This window comes from Setaria italica, chromosome IV, assembly GCF_000263155.2.
Source record: "Setaria italica strain Yugu1 chromosome IV, Setaria_italica_v2.0, whole genome shotgun sequence".
Taxonomy (NCBI): Eukaryota; Viridiplantae; Streptophyta; class Magnoliopsida; order Poales; family Poaceae; genus Setaria; species Setaria italica.
The window spans coordinates 1143670-1163745 of NC_028453.1; the positions used below are offsets into that span (position 1 = coordinate 1143670).

A 20076-nucleotide genomic window follows, 5' to 3' on the forward strand; every position below is an offset into this window, starting at 1 on the left:
GATGAATCATCCATTTGACTCATCGGGGGGCTCGATCTCCGCTCATGCCACCAGTTGAACATTTCGTTGCAGGAGATCAGGTCGTCGTACAATAGTGTTGTGTGCTGGTACACCAAATCCAGGAAACGCGTGGAACAAATCCTTTTTATACACATCCAAGCTTCCTCTGCTGCAGCCCTCTTTCGTCACTGAGCATCCGAGCTTGACAGACAGTTGAGAGAGACATCGGCGATCGATATGCAGAAACGCGTGGTGGTGGTAAGCGCGGCGGCGGCCACGCTCGGCCTCGCCGCGGCCGTCCTGGGGTTCGCCGCCGAGTATTTCAAGCACAAGGCAAGTTCCTTTTCCTTTAAGTTTGCCTTCTTATTCCCATCTCAGACCGCCGTCCAACGACGACGACAGGGCTAACTGTTGTTTGTGCCCGAAACCCGATCGGATCAGGCTTTCGTGCGGTCCGACACGTCCCGCTGCGAGTACCGGCGCACGCCGGCGCTCGGCTGCGGCATCGCGGCCGCGCTCCTGTCGCTGACCGGGTTGGCCCTCGTCACCGCCGCGAGCCGCTGCTTCCGCCGCCGCGACGACGCCTTCGCGGCCGCGGCCGAGAGTGATGAGCGCCGCTGCGTCACGAAGGTGTGCGCGACGCTCGCGTGGTACGTAGGTTCTCCGTTCTCCTCCTCCTACACGGGCAGACCGCAGACGGGATACGGCCTGCAGTATGCAGGCTTTACCTTTGCTGGTTCTGTGCTGCTTAATTAGTGCCTGCTGCCGGCCGCAGGTTGCTGGTGGCGGCGGCGGCGGCGATGTTCCTGTACGGCGCGTCGCGGAACGCGGGACGAGGGAGGCGGGGCTCCTTCACGGCGGTCGAGCGGCAGCCCGGCCGCACCTTCGACTTCGTTTATCGCTGCCCCGAGCTCAGGGACGGGCTCTTCGTGTCGGCGTCCATCAACGCCGGCATCGGCATCGCGTGCGCCATCGCGGCCTACGTCGACCTCCACAAGAAGAGGGAACACCAGACGGTCACTCTGGGCGTCGCGATGGGGCAGCCATACCCGCCGGCTCCCGTGGCTTACAACCCTGCTCAACCTCCGTATGGTGGCTACGGCGGCGCCAAGCAACCTGCAGGGACAGCATGAGCTTGATGACGCCGGCTCTAGTGTGTGTTTGCTTCAATTTTCTGCAGAGCCGTAATTGCTAATTTACTTTCGAATTGTGGCTTTGTAGCTTTGAGCGTCTACTTATCGCCACTTTGTAAGTGTGATTCATCACTTGGGTATGTGCTTGTGTTTTCAAGTTGATAAGAAGAGGCGTAAATTTGAGCCAACGACAAAACAAATACAACAGATTTCTAGTAACATAAACTCTTCAACAAATCAGCCTTTGCACGTGCAAGTTTTCCACGAATCTGGCTAATGATGTTGTGTCTTCTACAAACGCATTATTGTTACATAAAAGTGTAAATTCGTTCCATAAACAGTAAGCGGAACTTTGCATATTTATATTGATTGTCTATTTGTGATGAGTGATAAACTGGATGATTTGAGATTTTATCGGTTGAGTCTATATTTCATATGTGCATGATTATGCTAATGGCTAATCGGAGGTGTTGTGTTGTGTGCGTTCTGTTGTGGTGTGTGTAAAACATATCTTGTGTGTTGTGTCTCTTGGCTTGTGATGTGTAGATAGCCAAGATGTGTAGATGTTGGATGTGACATGGTGGTCGACGCATGAGGTGAAGGTAAGAGAAATGTTCGTGCCGATGTACCAGGGCTGTGAAGGGTGAACATGAGTAGGTTTGGACCGAGTGACCTGAGGAGTCCGGGCGGAGTCATGGGCGATCCGCATGGTGCACGGAAGAACAAAAGTACACGAGATGGAGTCGGCGTCGGTCGAGTCAAGCGGGACGGAGGTGAGTTGAGTAGGTGGCCCGAGAGTGGGAGCGAAAGATTTGGAGGCATCAAAGGTTTGGTAGAGGCCGGACACACATCGACATCAGTGAGTCACGTCGGGTGTGGCGTGCAAGAGGGTTTGACCGGTTTGACCTCAAAACCGGGGGTGAATCACGCTTTGCGGGGTGTGCAAGAGGGTTTGACCGGTTTAGCCTTAAAATCGGGGGTGAGTCACGCCTGCGGGGTGTGCAAGAGGGTTTGACAGGTTTGGCCTCAAAACCTGAGGTGAGTCTGGCGCGGCCGGACGGCGTCGAGTTGGACGGCGTCGAGTTGGAGGATGCGTCGAGTTGAAGATCGATTCGGGCATTTGCTCATTCCACTAGGAGCTGCAAATTAAACCTGACGAAACTCTGTGTTGGGGGGAGTAATAAAATTTCAGTATACCCCTTCCGTTCCAAATTATAGGTCATTTTAGTTTTCTAGGTGTATATATATATTATGCATTTAGATATAATGTCCTAAAAACCAAAACGTATTGTAATGCAACGGAGGGAGTAGATCTACCAGAATGCATGTCCAATAGCTTAGCGCACTGAAGCAGCGATGCAGTCGTCTGCGCCGTGCAAGACCGGGAGGGAAGCTTGTGACGAGAGTGCAGAGTCGCTAGGCTACTGCTTGCCCGGCCATAGAGCTCTTGCAACATGTCCCATGATCTGATGACCCATCTCAGGTCCAGATTTTCTTTTGAAAATTCCTCAGGTACAGACTTCCATTTCTCGCTTTCGAGAGAGATGCTGGTGAAAAAGAGATCTTGTAGCCTTCGATCTGGCCCAAAGCTGTGAGAGGAATGCGCTCAGTGATAGATAGAGGAGAGACAAATGGGCCTGCAAACTCTTGGGCCGCTAAGCCCATTCAGTTCTACCTGTGCCAGCCCAGCTGGATGGTGGCCATTCCCCTGATTCTCCCTCTCCCTCTGAGTCTCTGTCCCTCTCCCCGGCCGGTCCTACTGCCGCCCGCCACAATTGTTGAGGGTCATCGTCGGCGACCTCACGCCGGCCGGCAAGGGGAAGCGGCGAGCCAGGCCTCCTCCAGAGGAGCGCCCCCCAAACAATACACGAGAGGTGAATCCAACCCACCCCAGCCGCGTACCGGACTCTCTCCACAGCCACAGCCGCGCCTTCTCCGCCCGAGGTCAGCTGCTCCCTCTTCCTCTCCTCCTCCGATTCGTGCTTGTCCAGCTCTGGTGGCTACTGGTAGACGGCAGGCGACGAGGCGGGTCCTCCTCCTCCTCCTGCTCCTCCTCCCTCTCTCGGATTGAGGCATGGTGGTGGCTGGGTTAGGATTAGGTTAGGGTTTCGGGTCCTGGTTTGTCCGGGGGAGGTGCGGTTGCAGTTCATACTTTCCAAATTTTTGGGAGTTCAGTTCAGCTGAACCCCTCATGGCCCACGTTGGATTTGCTTCTATGTTAGAGGAGTTCGCGAGGGAGGCGGCAAAATGGCCATGCTGCAGTGCTGAGAAATGTTGAGGTCTCCCGTATTAGAAATGTTGACGTTACTTCAAATTTTTAATTTTGGCGGTTACTGCTATGGAAACTTGTAATGCGTCGTTTTGTTTGCTATGGTTTCGGAACTTTACCGAGATAGGAAGACTTAATTTCGGAAAAGGAGATGATGAGTATACCCAAAAGTTCTTTTGGGAACATGTAGAACATGAACACTTGCTTCTACTTAGTAGATTTGGATAATCAAGCGCGTTTGGGGAACTTGTTCTGGCGTGATACTAGGTCACGGGCAGCAAATGATTACTTTGGACATGATGTTGTTTACTTTGACACCTCATACTTGACAGTTTTACTTTCAGATCAAAGTGCTGACAGTTATATTTGGTTATTTAGGGCGATGGAGGTGGAGGAGCCGTTCGCACAGTCCAAGAATCCCCGCCGGGCTCGGCGCCGGGATCTCAATGCGCTGGTACAACTCGCTTTGTCCCCTCTTTCCTTCTGTTGTTCCCGATCCTTCTAGCGGTCTTGTGATCCTTAGCGTTAGATAAGTGCTTGGTGTGGGGGGAAATTTCCATGGTTTTCCTTGAATTCGAGGTGTGGGGACTGCGGAGGGAATCTTCAGTTGCATTTTGAACATGAGGGCGGGTGGGCGGTGGTTTAAACAGAAGCTGGTTGTCATTTAGGGTTAGGATTTGATTGGTTCATTTGGTTTTAGTGGATGGTTGTTTAGTCTTTAAACTCTATTTGGGTGTATTTGATTGGCATTTTTTTTCGCAGGAGCTTTCACATGTCCAGTGATTCTATATTTCTGTTCATCCCTGTGAGCTTGAAGTTCTAATTTGTGAACCATTGCTATCCACATTACGTTGCAGCCTTTGCTTCAGATGCTCTAATATATGGCAGTAGGACACCTTAGTTGGATGGTTATTGGAGTATTTACCAGCAGTTGGAGGCAAATGTTAGTGTGCCATCATGAAATACCTGCATTTAGGGTGTGCTATTTGCTCAAAGTCACTTATGCCATTCCTATGTTTTAAAAAGTTATTACTCTCAAGTTGACTTCAATTTTTTTCAGCTGGAAGAAACTTAAGATTCCAGTAGGTTGCAATATGAGTGGTGTCATGATGAAGGTTTTGTTTCAGGATCCCAGCATGGAGGAGTCCGATGGGGAGGATATTGGTGTTCCAGAAGTTGGCATGGTGTTCAATAATCATGCAGAAGTCAACCGGTTCTACCGCAAGTATGCCCGCCGTGTTGGCTTTGGTGTCTCAGTAAGGAGGTCCTCATTCTCACAAGAAGGAACTTGCTTATATCTCGAGCTTATGTGCTGCAAAGGAGGGCGGCCACGTTATGAGCCAAAGTTCCGGAAACGGGCCTCATCGACCACTAACTGCCCAGCCAAGATCCGGGTGAAGTTGTGGGGAGACAAGTTGTTGCATGTAGAGTTGGCGAACCTTGATCACAATCATCCAGTGAGCCCAGCAATGGCAAGGTTCTTGAACTCTTATAAGCAGCTCTCTGGCCCTGCAAAGAGGCGGATGCGTATGGGTGGCCCTGGGGCTATGCCTGTTGAAGAGCCAAGTAAGATGCCCATGGATAAGTTGGGGGAACTTGAGGAGCTTTTGTTTGGTGAGAGCAAGCACCACAGTTTTGTGGAGAGGGGCCGTTTGAAGCTCCAGCCTGGAGATTCGGAGGCCCTTAGACTTTTCTTCACTCGGATGCAGGCCAAAAATGCTAACTTTTTCAATGTCATTGACTTGGATGATGAAGGCTGTATCAGGAATGTTTTCTGGGCAGATGCGCGGTCAAGAGCCATGTATGAGTATTATAGTGATGTCATCACGCTTGATACTTCTTATGTGGTTAGTAAACATGATATGCCTCTTGCAACATTCATCGGGGTGAATCATCATGGCCAATCTGTCTTGATGGGGTGTGCCCTGCTTTCTGATGAAACAGCAGAAACCTATTCATGGCTACTTAAAGCTTGGATAGCATGCATGTCCGGCAATCTTCCAAAGGCCCTTGTCACTGACTATTGTAGGGGCATCCAAAGTGCTGTAACTGAGGTTATTCCTGGAGTCCGTCATAGAATGTGCTTGTTTCAGATAATGAGGAAGGCTGCAGAGCGGTTAAGTGGGCTGTCGGAGTACAGAGCTATTAACAAGGCAATGCATAAGGCTGTCTATGATTCGTTAACCATAGATGAGTTTGAAGGAGAATGGAATGCTTTAGTTACATGTAATGGGCTTCAGGGCAATGACTGGTTAAGATCACTTTATGAATGTCGAGCTTCATGGGTTCCTGTCTTCATTAAAGATACGTTCTGGGCAGGAATGTCTGTTACACAAAGAAATGAAACTGTCACTCCGTTTTTTGATGGATATGTGGATTTAAAAACCACCTTGAAGCAATTTCTTGGCAAGTATGAGATGGCTCTGCAGAGCAAATATGAGAAGGAGGCCCAAGCAGATTTTGAGACATTTCATAAGCAACGTCCACCAGTATCAAAATTCTATATGGAAGAGCAGCTCTCAAAGGTATACACCCATAATATGTTCAAGAAGTTCCAGGATGAGATTGAAGCCATAATGTACTGCCATGTATCTTTAATTGGTGTTGATGGGCCTATCTCCACGTTCAATGTCAAGGAGTGTATTTTCCTTGAAGATGGTAAAAGGACTATGAGTACGATTTTTGCAGTGACATACAATGCAGACGAAAAGGATATAACGTGTATCTGTGGGGGTTTCCAATTCAGTGGGATCCTATGCAGGCATAGTCTCTCAACGCTCAAGTTTCAGCTGGTTCGTGAAATTCCACCACAGTATATTGTTGATAGGTGGAAAAAGGATTTTAGACAGTTGCACGTGATGGGACGCCCTCCAAGTGACCTTGTCCCCAACAATCGTGTGGATCGATATGACTATTTGTCAATGAGATGCTTGCAACTTGTTGACTCTGCAGTCCTATCAGATAAATATCGCCTTGCTTTGAGGTTGGTGAGGGAGATGGAGAAATTTCTGCTCAATAGCAATACGCATGATGATACACAACCAAGGATCAAGTCTCGTGTTCCTAAAGTAAATAAACCAAATACAGTGACTGGTCAAAATGTGGTGGATGCAGCTACTGATAAAGGAAATGCTGGCCCCAAAGGACCTGAGGTAATAATACGCATGTTTGTTTGTAAGCTTTACTGAAATTAGAATCAATAGTGGATATGATTTGCTTAAATATGGGTACCATGTAATGAATCTTGTTTTGTAACATGCAGCCTCCTGCCGTCATGCAAGCATCACAAATCCAAAAGGTAGATTGCACTATGCATTACTTAATATTGTATCCTTAGTTGACACATGTAGCACTAAGGATATTGCTTGCTTGCTATTTTCACCCCAGGGAGGAGCAGAAAGAGGAATAGTTCCTGCTGGCTACATTGGAGTGCCAGCTAATGTCCAGCAATTTGTAGCCAATCAAGCAGCAATTCGGCCAAGCATTGTGTATATGGTACCGGTATGTCAAAGAATAGATGGCTATATCTTCTGACTCACATCTTGATGAAATCCCACTGGCACTAGAAAATACCAAATTTCTAGGATATTTGAAGATGTCTCTTGCATAAGCATCTGAGGCTTCATTTTAAATCTGCTGTCATTCTAAATCAGGAATCATTTGCATTGAAGCATGGCTATTTGTTTTTCTTTGTAGGTGGTATATAATATTTGATTTTTCTAACAAAAATAAATCATACTACTTACTAGTCAATAGTAGTTATTGAATTTGAAAATTTTCTTTCTCAATTTCTACTTTGAGGCAAATTCCATTCGATAGGAGTATGCTGTTGACTGTTGCTGATCGGAAATTTCAGAGTGGTGTTGACCCGCATGCTTTTGGAAATGGTGTTTTGATGCCAGTGATGTACCAGCAGATGTTCCAGGTTTGAGTTTATGTTTGTTTTTGAGTTCTTGCATGCATCTTGCCGGGACAGTTTTCGCATGAATTGATGGCATGCAATGGCACGGTGGTATGTGTAGGTACCACAGAAGCCGAATGGAACTGTGCAAGATACTTCAGCAAATGGAAAAAAGAAGCGGCCTCGTGGCCAGAAGCTGACAGAGACATCTCAACTATCAAATGGAACTCCAGGTCCTTCATCTGGCTAGGGGATACTTCTCATAGTTAGAACAGGTTCTCCTGATTTACTCCTAATACTTGATGTGCTTTTGCTCAACTATATTTGCCCGTGTGACGACAACCATATCGTTCTTCCCAGGCTTTCTGTACATACATGGACTTGCTGCAGTGAAAAATTTTACTTAGGGATGCCGGCACTAACAATTACTTCTCAGTGTGATCCGAGTATCTGCACCAGCAATGAAAATGAAGCTGGGTAAAAGCACTGGTCTTCATTTTGATCTTCCCGGAGTTCTGAGTGTAGAGTTCAGTTTAACAGTTATTCTTTCTTTCTTTCTTTTTGCTGATTCCAGGAAGACTGGCTGCATCTAATTTCCTCAGCCGCGGCCCCAGTGTAATGTACGAGTCTTGTAAATGAATTTTGTTGGATTAGCTCTATCATGGCTCATGAGTACCGTCAGATGCCTCTGAATTGCCATGGCCTCATGATATTGTTGTATGAATGTTGGGTACTTAGGCATCAACCCTGGAGTAAGGCATGGCAAAGGAGGTCACTATTAGAGTTTTTCTTAGGTTGAGGAGTTCTGAAGTTGAAAGGAAACAAACAGCGGCGCCATGCATTTTTGAAGTAAGGACTAAGGTGTAAGTTGCAAGAAATTGCTCGAGCTTAGAATACTTGACGGGTGAACTGGTTCCTAGAAAAAAACACCAATCATTTGAACCTTCGTTCGTACTCTCAAGTTTTTGGCCGCTTTGTGTAACATTCGATTACTTCACTGCATGCGAGCAATGTTCGTTCTACTGGCAGCATGAATGCCAGCTTGCAAATTTAGGGCCAATTGCAGGTCCATTCACACAGTTTCAAAACAGCTCCTGATCTCATCTGTTAAATAAAACCTGACCTGGGAACATTTAGGTATACATTTACAATTTTAAATTTAATTTGTGAAAAATTGATTTGAAGTATAAACAATACAGGATCCACGTCCCCACGTAGACACATCAGAACCTCGTCCCCCCTCGCAGCTCTCCGGCGGGTGTACATGGCCGCGGTGGGCGCTGTTTTGTTTACCGACGTCTTGCGCAAGCTCCCGCCCGCGTTCTCACCTCGTCCTCGCCGTCCGCCGTTCTCCTGCCGCCGCCGCCTCTTGCTCGAACTGCACCTGTGGCGCCTTTCCAGTTTCCATCGCGCGCAGCTTCAGGACCTCAGCCATGGCTTTGTTAGCCATTTCTACACGCGCGACGCCTGGACCGGAGCTCGTGGCCCGGGCGTGGAGGTCCATGGCCGCCGCCGCCGTCGCCGTCGCCCTCCATCTATGATCTATACCGTCTCCTCCCTTCTTCTCGTTCGAATGCGGGCCCGGGATTACGCGATTGTCAGGCCCGTGGTGCGTTCAGTGGAGGCGGACCGAGCACCTAGGCGGGGTCATCGGCGCCCGCAGCCGGCCGTGGCAGCGGTGGCGGGTTCGCCGGGATACATTTTTATTGCAGAAAACCCCGCAACCAATCCATTATTTACATAAAACCCCCTGAAATGGATCGCGATTAATAATTGCGATCCAATTATTTTCATAAACCCCCCTGAAATGGATCGCGATTATTAATCGCGATCCGATTATTTTCATAAACTCCCCTCCAATTATTTACATAAACTCCCCTGAAATGGATCATATTTTCGCAAACGCGTCCCTCCTCATTTTTTTCTCCTCCACGGCGGCTCCGTCCGGGGCTCCCCTCCCAGTCCGGCGACGGCGTGAACGGAGTTCCGCTCCTCCTCGAGGCCTCTCCTCCTCATTACCCGCCGTATCTCACCTCCGATCATTTCTAACTTCCGCCACTGCCAACTCTGTCCAAATTCCTGTCGTCGCAGAGCGTGCCTGCGCCCGACCGGAATTTGGCGCCGTACGTCCTCCAAGCTGCTGACAATGTTGGTGATAGAGAGGGACGGAATTTTGATCTCTTCGATGCTACCTGAATACCTGCTGCAACCACACCTTGACGTCGTCGCTGCGGTCGGCCTCCTCGTCCTCGCCGAGTCGCCGCCTGAACACACCCGCGGCGCCGGCGCGCCGCCACTCAAAGCAGTCCCTCTCCTCCGTCCAATGTCAAAGCCTTCGATTTCTCCTTCCAAGCACACGCCGCGGTCGCTGTGGAACCCGCGGCGCGGCCTGAACTACCTCAAGCGACACCGGGCAGAGGCTGCGGTGCCAGTGCGTGCTCACGGTTGTGCCGGCAGTGGACATGTCCGATGTCGCGGGCTCGCGGCGTCGAGGTACGGACGTGATTTTTTGAGCAATCGCCGTGCGAGGGTCAGGAGTGATCTCGGCGCCACCCGCGCGCACGCCGTACGCCCTCCCCGCCGCCTCCGAGCTCCCCGGCGGGTGGCCATGGCCGCTGGACGCCGGCATCAGGGGTGGACGGTATTTGGTTTACAGTCCACCCCAAGGTACCTGGGGGCCGTCCGATTCATATCCTTCGGTCGCGATTTGAAGCAGGGGACCCGACCGAGAGAGCTCGGTCGTCATGTCATGCCGCGCCATGGCCCGGAAGCGCCGCGCGTTGATGTCGCCGACGGGGGTAGCCTCCGCGCCACCGCTGACGTCGCCAGCGGAGAAGGCATCCGCCGCCGCTCCCACAGGCCCTCGCCGAAGGAACACAGGCTCCCAGACTTGAGCTTGAACCAGGATGCCATGTCGCCCGCGCCCAGCCAAGACAACCACGACGCGGCGCGCCGGACATCTCACGCGGCCTTATCGCCATCTTCACTGAAGCTCATGCTGCGTACATTATCGAGATTCGTCGCCAGCGTTCCATCCCTGACCCGGGCGGCTATTGGATGATCCTGCCCGGGTGGTCGTTGGCCGGTCAAGGGATGAAAGCATGAAAGGATCTCCCTGACAGGATTTTATCATCGACGGGCATGTTTTTTGAGCAAATTGTCCAAATAAACATGGAGCTGTGCAAATTGACTGCTGCCCTGCGACACACTTAGATAGTAGACATCGTCGGTGAATATATGGTGTACAAAGTATCAAGTAAACAATGACACAAATGTGTTTAAATTCCTCCAAATTTCTGAAAAAAAAGCGATGGAACAACTAAATTGCAATCACTTGAAGTGCAATCAAGAAGGGGCAGATGATTCTACCATTCACACATTCTTGCACACCTGATGCTATAGCGACGGCAATTGTTTATCAGACACCAGCACACCTGATGATTATGCGCATGGTCCAAAATCACAATACACATATGCTTCAGTGGAATTGTAAACCTCAATTCACATACCAAAACTTACGATTCTAGTTTGTTAATGGTGACATTTTATTTGGGTTATTGTTAGTCCTCAAAATTTTGGGTCATTAGGTGCCTTCTATTTCTGAATCTTGATGCCTTTTGCCTACAAGTGCATGACAGAGCTCTCTTTCTGTATTTACTGAAGGAAATGTTCAATTTTTTTTAAAAAAAAGATCTGAAGTTCAGATTCTGAACTGCCATGTAGGGTGTGTTAACTGATACTCTGCATGCCATTGCCCTTTTTTGCCTGCATTTGCATCTCTGAAGAATGTTTCAGTTTGGACCATGGCATATGCATAATCGCTTTGTTTCCATCTAATCCAATAGCAATGAATCGTCACGGTCACGGCCGCATGAACTTCTAGGCTGACTGCGCCGCTGATCTAGTGTACATGCATGATCTGCCACTGACGAAGTACTAGTTGAAGCTTGGCGTATGGATTGCATTATTAGTACTATGTGCTAGGGCTCCACAACGCTTATTATTCATCCTGCTGCTACTTTAGGTCATGTTGGTTAGTTTCAGCACAATACTGGTTCAAGCAATTTCTTCACACTCTTCTCACTTTCCTTCATCCAAGAAGACACACATATCTAACTAGATGGTCATGTTAATGAAATGCATTGTTCATGAATTATATTTCACATGATTGAACCAATTATGCTATTGCTTCAAAAGAAGTTTTGACCTGGGTTGTTATTTATGTTCCCATTACTTACACCAAGACAGGGTTGGCACAATTCTGTCTCCAATCAATCAGTTTGAGCGACTATCGATCGTGTACTCAATGGGGTTTGAGATTTTAGAGGGCACTGAAAATGGATGCTGCCACTGCTTAGCATAGCGATTCTTTGCATTCGCTTGCAGGTGCTCGGGAGATAGGATTCAGTAAGCGAAGGTAATGCCTCCAACGAGACAACATGGCGTCCATGATGGTTACCTTCACACAAGGAATGGAGCGAAATGGAGCAAGATCATTTCGGGGATCAATATGGCTGCGAAGGCAAACAGAAGACCCAAGGTCAGCAAGAAGGCAGCGGTGACCCCGAGGTGGCGTGAAAAGCGTGACCCACAAGTAGTTATTAACTCGGATTAAGACTCTTTTATTTACCTCTTTGTAAGGCATATTCTGCGAATGTACTGGGTGGTTAACCGAGAGTAATTTGGATGGAGAAAACAGTCCTTAGCCTGCCTATAAAGGGGTCTCACCCTCGCTGTACAAAGGATCGCATTTTTTAGAATTGAAACCCTAGAGCTCTCCGATTTTGTGCCATTTCGTGTTAACTATTTGAGTGTTTGGTTGAGAGTTCGCTCGATCACCAACAAAAAAAGTTTGGCAAGCCTGATTCTTTCCTTCTTACATCTTGTTTGTTAAGTACAACTTCTAGTCTATCTATATTTAGCCAAGCACATGACTGTCTTCTGGTTGTGCGCGCGTTTAGCTCGACATGGGCTTCTTCGGTCGCATGAGAGCAGGTCGTAGTGGCGCCATGTGCGGACTGCTTGTTCATGCCATGAGTCTAGGAGGCTATTCAAAGCTAGTTCTATACACAAGAGTGTCTTTTAAATTCGATCAAATGCAACAAAAGAAGATGCCGCTTCGAAACACACAAAACTTCCAGCTTTCCTCATGTTTGCTTCTAGTAGTGTGCAATTGAACGTGGATCCATAATCGGAACTTTGTTTCAAATTCCTCTCCCTGTTTTTTTTTCTTTTTCTGAACACTACTAGAATCGTAGGAATGGCCAACTGCTCACTGTATAACCCTTGGGAAAACTGTACCCGGTCGGCCATCTGATCTAGCGCCCAACTGTTCATCGTATAACCCTTGGGAAAACTTTGTACTGTTGGAAAATTGATACAAAAACCGACTGTTCAACTTGTAACTATCGGCAACCCATTAACTGTTGGCAATTCACAATTTCCCCAACTACCTGTTGGCTATTCTTCTTCGTCCCAGTCGGCCTAGGTTGCATTTCTAGGAGTGGAAAATTCTCACGCTTTCCAAGCTTGCTGGTCATGCTATCGAGCCAGCCCGTTCATGCTTTATATGTGGCTCGCGACTGCAACCTACTACGCCGTGAAATTAACTGAATTCGGTCTCTAGCTGGCTATATATAAATATCTCCCTCATTTCGTAGAACTATTTTCTATTTCCTTTTTCTTGCAGAACATCCCAACGTCGATCTCAAACCATCCTAACAATCGTATGAGGCTATGCCTATGAGCTGAGGTTTTAGTGGAAACTGAAAATGGGCACTGCCGCAATGTGTTTCTGTGGACTGTAGTGTTGCGGGTGTTTATGTGGCGCAGCGAACCTCCCACCACTTAGCATCCATCTACGTTTGTATTTACTGCGTGTTTCCAGAAACAAATTTCAGACAACTGCTAATTAGCTGTGATCTGTGAATGGGACCTGTAATCCATGTGGCAATTTATGTGGCTTCGTCGACATAAATTCGGATAGGGAAGCTGGGCTGAGTATTGGTTCGCAGAAACTTAATTTGTGTATAGTATTTGCCAAAGACTTTGTACCTTACGCCAAGATCCAGGTGTAATTCTTTGAAGTTCAAGCGCTGCTAATAATACCAATAATCCCCTTGTTACACTTCTTTCTGTAGTTTCTTAAAATCGATAGCATGCTATGAGATAGTAGAGATAAAGAAGAGGTGATCTATTAGATTGAGACGTTTGTTCTTATGTACTCTTTCCTGAAGGAAATGTCGATTTACAGACAACCACCTATGTCTGATTGAGCATCTTTAATTTGTTACTAGGGCTTTGTTACTATCACTATTCTTGCAGACTCACAAGCATGTGTTAACTACAATTTAAACATTTTTTCTTATTTTTATTTTGTGAAGTCATGCTGTTAAGCCACATCGTTCACGACTTATTTCTCTCATGATGATTCCCACTTCACTATTGGCTTAACTGAAATATTGGTCGATCTTCTGCTCATGTTATATATCCCTTGCATCTTCGCTGAGTTATATTGTGTGTGTTTATCTTGCGTATTTCCGTCACTACATGAGATGTTGCTCGTCCCCAACAGCCATCTTGGGCCAGATTTTCATTTAATTAATCTTCAAACTCTCTTCAGACGATGAGACGACGGGGAGGGGAAGGATAAAATTTCTTTCAGAAAAACTTGTTATATGCCCCTATTACAACCCAACATGTATTTCTTCTAGCAAAGCCAAATGAGTACTGCCCCTGTTTGTTTCAGCTTACCGGGAGCTTCTCAGTGTGAAGAACTAAAGCTCGGACAAACAGCGAATTTCTCGTGCATAAGTCCAGAAAAACTAAGTTTAGATGGAAAGCCGGAAATCTTAGTTTTATGAGTTTTTCGTAGCTTTTTGAGCTCGAAAAGCTAAACATATTTTTTTAAAAGTTAGTGATAGCTTTTCAGAACGAAAAAGCCAGCAACAACTTCTCAGAAAAGTTCAAAAGCCGCAGTTCAAACAAACATACCCTGAGACTGCGAAGCGAACTGACTTGCCTCTAGTCGTGGTCCTTGAACGAGCATGCATCTTTAGCGGACTGACTTGACAAATCAAAATTAAACGTTTTTGTCACCTCAAAGAGTAAAACTTTTCGCTGCATTCAACAAGGGTCAGACATTCCGCACATGGTCGACATGGACCTCGTTGATCCTTCGACATGACTGTTTTTTATTACGGTGAGTGCCTGCCTGCCATGGGTCATCTCTAGCTATGTTTAGTCAAGTGGCTCTTTTGGTTGTGCGCAAGTTCAGCTGGAGTGCTGGACACGGGCTTGGTCAAACGGGAGCGGGTCGTAGTTGCGCTACGAGCGGGCTGTTCGTTCATGGCGTGAGTCCAGAGGCTATTCAGGGCATGTTCTGTACATAGAGTCCTTTAAACTCGATCAAATGCAATGAAAAAATGGTGGTGCTTCTTAGCACAAAACTTCACGTGTTCCTCGTGTTTGTGTGTCCATAGCTCGGTCCCGTACGAAATGAAATTTAGTTTCAATGTGTTTACTTCGATCGTGATGCACTGGGTTCTTGATCTGACCGCACCAGGCTTTTCAGTGTGTAGGTGGACAAACAAATTGACGGTACCAATTGATCAAGAACCCAGAACGTCATGACGGAGCCAGCACATTGACACAAAATTTCCTTTCACGATTTTCATCTGGGACTGGGACTGGGAGCATACAAAGAGGGCCGACTTGATGTCAAGTTGCATCAAGTTTCACGTGTTCTCCTGAGACCGGCTTCACTAAGCACATCTCCACTTTGGGGGTGTTTTGTTGAGTATTCTTGTGCGTGGTTGTTTTCCTTTTTCAGTTCAAAGCTGTCCATCCACTGTGAGTTTGATTTCTACTCCTTCCATCCCAAATTACTATTTATTTTGACTTTTTTAGGTACATAATTTTTACTATGTACCTAGACATAGTATATATTTAGATGCATAGTAAATGTTATGATTCTAGAAAAACCAAAACAAATAGTAATTTGGAACGGAGGGAGTATCTCGTGTATCGATCCGATCTGGATCCGGTCCAGCTCCGTCGCCACCAGCCACATCTTGGGACACTACCTTGCCGACGGGCTCAGGCATTGGAACCATTGCTGGGACCGTCGGGATTAGTCGCAAGTTACGCGATTTTCATGCGTAATATGCGCGTGCGCGGTCTGTGGGCTTCGAACCCACAACTCCGACCTCGCGCAATCCTTCCTTACCACTCCACCTACACAGCACATGTGATGGATGTAGATATGATTTACTTTTGAAATGCTCGTGGAGAGACCTTTAGTACCGGGTCATAACACCATCCGGTACTAAAAGTGACCATTTAGTACCGGGTGATGTTATGACCCGGTACTACAAAATCTCCGGGGACCCCTTCCAATTTTAGAGCATTAGTATTGGATCAAAAGCAACCGGTACTAAGATCGAGGACGAAAGCTATATTTCTAGTGAACGGCGGTCCCACCAGCTCCGTGGTGCCATCCGATGTGAAGCTCCCTCCCAGCCTCGGGTCGATGATCAGCTCGTTCGAGGTGAACTGTCTCCATCTAACAGATTCAAAATAACTTTTCTAATCAGGCAAGATCACGGGCTTTGTCCAAAAATTGGAGAGAATTTTCTTGATTGGCTTGGACGGTCTAGATGGCGGCCGATAGCTGCCCAACAGCAGTGTTGCTGTGCTGCAGGTTGTTCAACTGATTTTTGGACCATAATCCACTGCAATTTATCTATAAGATATGTCATGCTCTTCTTACTTGATTTTCATGCTATTTAGGCACACCGTTCATGCATTATATAACTCAGGACTTGTGACTAGCTACTATGCTATGCTGTTGGCACCGTTTGGCAGAAATGTTGATCTCTGATTCGTTATATATATTCGCCCAACTTTGTGACTTCGCGTAATTGTTATGTGTGTGTGTTTTGTCTGAGTACATGACATGCAGGTCGTCCCAAGAGCCGACTTGCAATGAGACAGTGCTTCATTTACTCTTCAAACAATCTTAGGCTGTATGAGTTGAGATTTTAGAGGAAACTGAAAGTAGAGGCTAAGCAAGCAATCCATGCTGATTACGATCTATTGGTGATTGTGTTCATCCTCGGAGGATTGGTGGAAGCGTTCGGTATTTCCATGCGTTGGGATCATGACAGCATCTCTAGCATTGCAATTGCGACATGGAGGGGCTACCAATGATTCAACCTGATGCATGGGAATCCAGCTGGGAAGGTTTCTTCACCTTTTGTTATTTGGCTTCTCGGTGAATTCTCTTTTCGGTTTCTCTGTAAACTCCATGTATGCTTGGTCCTTCTTGTAACAAAGGTGAGGGAAGAAGAAGTGCAATATAGACTTCAGATTAGTTTCACAAAAGTTATCAGTTCATAATGTTAACAACAAGAAGATCCTTGTTTTGTTGTCCTCTACTTATCAACCAAAGCAGTTAGGTTCATCTAAGAAATTGACATTAAAATACCATCCTGGCCGGCGCTACACTTTTTTCACTAACAATTTAAAACTGCTGCGGGTAATTGACATTAGTTAGTTAATTAAAAGCTTGGACCCTAATTTTCTGTAACTTATCCATCCTATCCTTTTATGAAAAAGATCACAATTTTATTGATTGTTTGTCAGCTATTGAAGCACATGTTCTTGAATTCTATTTGTCGTGAATGGTCGCTACTATGCCATTGGTTTAACTGAAGCATTAGTCTGTGGCTCATGTTAGAAATCCCCAACTTTATTAAGTCCAGGGGATGAGCTCGTCCCCAACAGCCTTCTTCAGCTACTGTCACATTTATTTTCCAAACTATCTTCAAAATTGAGGTGATGGTGGAAACTGAAAGTGGATGCTCTAAAGCAGGGCCTTCTCCTTCTGCTTTTCCTGAAGGGGAAAAAAAATCAGAGCTTTGGCAGAGAAAACAGCACGTCGGCACCACGGGGCAAGGGCAACCACCCCAAGTCTACAATAGCCAAATCAACATGGAGTGGCCATGGCAATCAGCTCACGTCCCCGGCGCTGTTGCCGGCCGACGTTTAACATGCTTGACACCCACCGTGAAGCAGATGAAGAGACACGTCAGGCGACCCTAAGCTCCCGCTCCCCCATTTTTGCCGCGGTTGTCGCCGCGTTCTGAGTGGACACCTACGGCCTACCTGGTGGCTGGTGGCCGCGATGCCGTCGTACGTCGATCCGCCAGCTCCACCGAGCACTGAGTGGAGCTCTCACCCGTGGTTTCTGCCTCACCCGCGGGCGCGCCTGGCTACAAAAAAGCAGCCATCTTGCATTGAGCCACTTTTCATTTTCTCTTCAAAAATCTTAGGCTGTACGAGTTGCTGCCTTACGATTACAACGGTATAAGATAGTGGCATTTTCTTCATGCTTCTCTGCTAGTTATGGTCTTCAGCATCATAGTTTGGATGCTGGTTCAGTTGAATTTCTTGATCCATAGGTCACTGCAATATCATTCACATTGTGCTAGAATGATATCATTCATGAAGAGTACTGCTTCGGTGTTGATTTACGTTAGGTTTTGGTCCATGTCTTTGTAAGGAATCGGTGCTCGTAGTTTAAGAGGGAGAGGGGTGAATTAGTCAACTTAAAATCTTAACCTATGGCTTCCACTACTTTTACATCAAACTTAAACTAGATCATGCTATCAAGATGTGCAACTATGGTTGATCTAGTGTGAAATTTTCATCCCAAAACAAGTTTTGCAACCTATAGTCAATCATAGCAAGATACTACACTAAAAAAAGTAAAGGCACACAAGTTGCAAGTATGAAATGCAGAAACGTAAAAGAAGGGGATGAGGGGAAGTAAACTCTTGATACGAGGATTTATCCTGTGGTATCGGTAGGCTCTAAGCCACTACTAGTCCATGTTGTTGAAACACTCACATAAGAGTATTGCTTTCCGGTCAAAGTCTCTTCCGAGGCAACCATTGACTTGTCATAAAAGCTTGGCCACTAAGACTCACGCCAAGTTCCCGGGTCACCTTGATGCCGTCTCCACTAAGGAGCTTTTCCACGAAGGAAGAGGGTCTCCACATCCCCCGCACACAATCGTCGACACCGCTCCACACCAAGCCGGAGAGTTGAAGACTTGCCGGCGAGCCACCAAAGCTCCAAGGCGTCGGCACACCTTGTATTCGTTGAGAAAAGAGTCATGCTATTCTTTGATTGTCACGTGATGTAATCACATTGCTCATGAGTTTGTATCATGACTATGTTGGTCTGAAACTTTGTAGCTGTCTCAATATATTGGCAGTGTTCTTGTGTATGTATTCTGTAGTCTGTACTTTTGTGTCTTGGTTTCCTTCAGGGCAGAGATGCAACTCTGCCCATTAGTCAACGATGTTGAGCTGGCATTTGCCCATTGAGATTTTAGAGGAAACTGAGAATTGGTGCTGCTGGTTGTTGTTGATTGGCATCTGCATAGCTGAGGTTGGTTTGAACAGCATGCTAATATTCCCATCCACGAGTCCAGTGGGGATCGGTGGCGTGACTGAACCAATTCGCCTTGTCTTGCTCACGCCAAAATCTCTACAGGTCATCAGGGAAAGTCGCATAGAGTTCATTCTAAATTAGCAGTTTAATTCAACACAAGGATTGTTCGCTTCATATGTCAATTACAAGGATTGTTCGCCTTGTTTTGCGTCTATAGTATGTATGTTGTACTCTATAGTATGAATGTACGAGTATATGTGAATGTGAATGCAATTTGAACATATGTGTTGAGATTGTGATATTTTGACCATTTGAAAAAACATATGTGTTGAGTATATATAAATATATGCCTATATTAAAAGAATAAAAATAAAAAAAATGAAGAAATAATTATAAAAGTGCGGGTGATGGCGTCATCACCCTCCTTAGAAATTCCTTTCAGAGTTAATTAATACAAAAGAATAACGTACCTCGTAGAGCCATGTGTAAATTTGTGGTGTGTTGGAAAGGAGGAAACATGCAAGGCCTGAGGTAATAAGCGATTCGAACCCCAGTAAACGCAAGTTGTGCATATTTCATCCAAAAATTGTACCACTTGTAGCAGTAGGGGATGTCGTGTTGGATGGATTTTTTTTGATGTTTTCAAATTTTTTTAAAAATATTGATTTCTAGGAGTGGGTCATGCTATCACCTTCTAGGTGCGTGTGATGCCATGACCCACACCTAGAAATTTATTTTTAGGGGGTGTCTCGAGATCTGCTCCTACAAATGCTCTATTTGTAGCTGCTAAAAGCAGGAGTGGGTCTCGAGTCCGCTCCTACACATATGTTTTTACTTAAATCTAAAAATACTTTTTTAGTAGCGTTTATCTTCTGTCAACTTCATGTTTAACCTGCAAAGACATAATATTATGCTAATATAGGTCTCCTTCATACCACCTCATGCCAAAAATGTATATCATGCCTAGTTAGCAACTTAGCATGCTGCCCACGTCGTGTTTGTGTGGTGCCAGCCTGATAGCACGGCCCACGGCACACCATGCCAAATAATCGTGCTTGTGACAGTACAGAAATGCAGCATCGTCCTTGCTGTGCTGGTTCAACTAAAGATTTGGTCCCTAATCTGTGTAGTGTGCAGTTCACTACTTGGACGTGTGATTCGGCCAAAAATGTCCGATCTCGTCTGCATCTTTTCATGCGGCAACTTAAACGCCTTTCTGCTCTTGGACGTCGCCGACGGGGGCAGATCACGCATGAGATGCGGGTTCACCCTCGAGCTTGCGTGCTGGCGAGCGATCATGCCATCACGGCGAC

At 46.6% G+C, this 20076-nt stretch overlaps 2 protein-coding genes across 3 annotated transcripts; both read left to right on the top strand.

Annotated features, from left to right (window-relative positions):
- Positions 1-73: 73 nt before the first annotated feature.
- Positions 74-1426, top strand: LOC105914297. The gene is made up of 2 exons (XM_022826203.1): positions 74-650; positions 776-1426. The coding sequence occupies exon 2, from the start codon at positions 801-803 to the stop codon at positions 1131-1133; it is 333 nt and encodes a 110-aa protein (XP_022681938.1). The 5' UTR covers positions 74-650; positions 776-800; the 3' UTR covers positions 1134-1426.
- Positions 1427-2872: 1446 nt separating this feature from the next.
- LOC101780666 (protein FAR1-RELATED SEQUENCE 6) lies at positions 2873-8257 on the top strand. Of its 2 annotated transcripts, XR_214992.2 has the most exons (9): positions 2873-3077; positions 3781-3856; positions 4530-6554; positions 6665-6700; positions 6790-6903; positions 7259-7327; positions 7425-7578; positions 7664-7780; positions 7878-8257. XR_214992.2 is itself a non-coding variant. In XM_004964346.2 (8 exons), the coding sequence occupies exons 2-7, from the start codon at positions 3785-3787 to the stop codon at positions 7551-7553; spliced, it is 2445 nt and encodes an 814-aa protein (XP_004964403.1). In that variant the 5' UTR covers positions 2873-3077; positions 3781-3784; the 3' UTR covers positions 7554-7578; positions 7664-8257. The 2 variants fall into 2 exon arrangements, 1 of the variants encoding a protein (XP_004964403.1); XM_004964346.2 differs by having other exon boundaries at positions 7664-8257.
- Positions 8258-20076: the final 11819 nt, after the last annotated feature.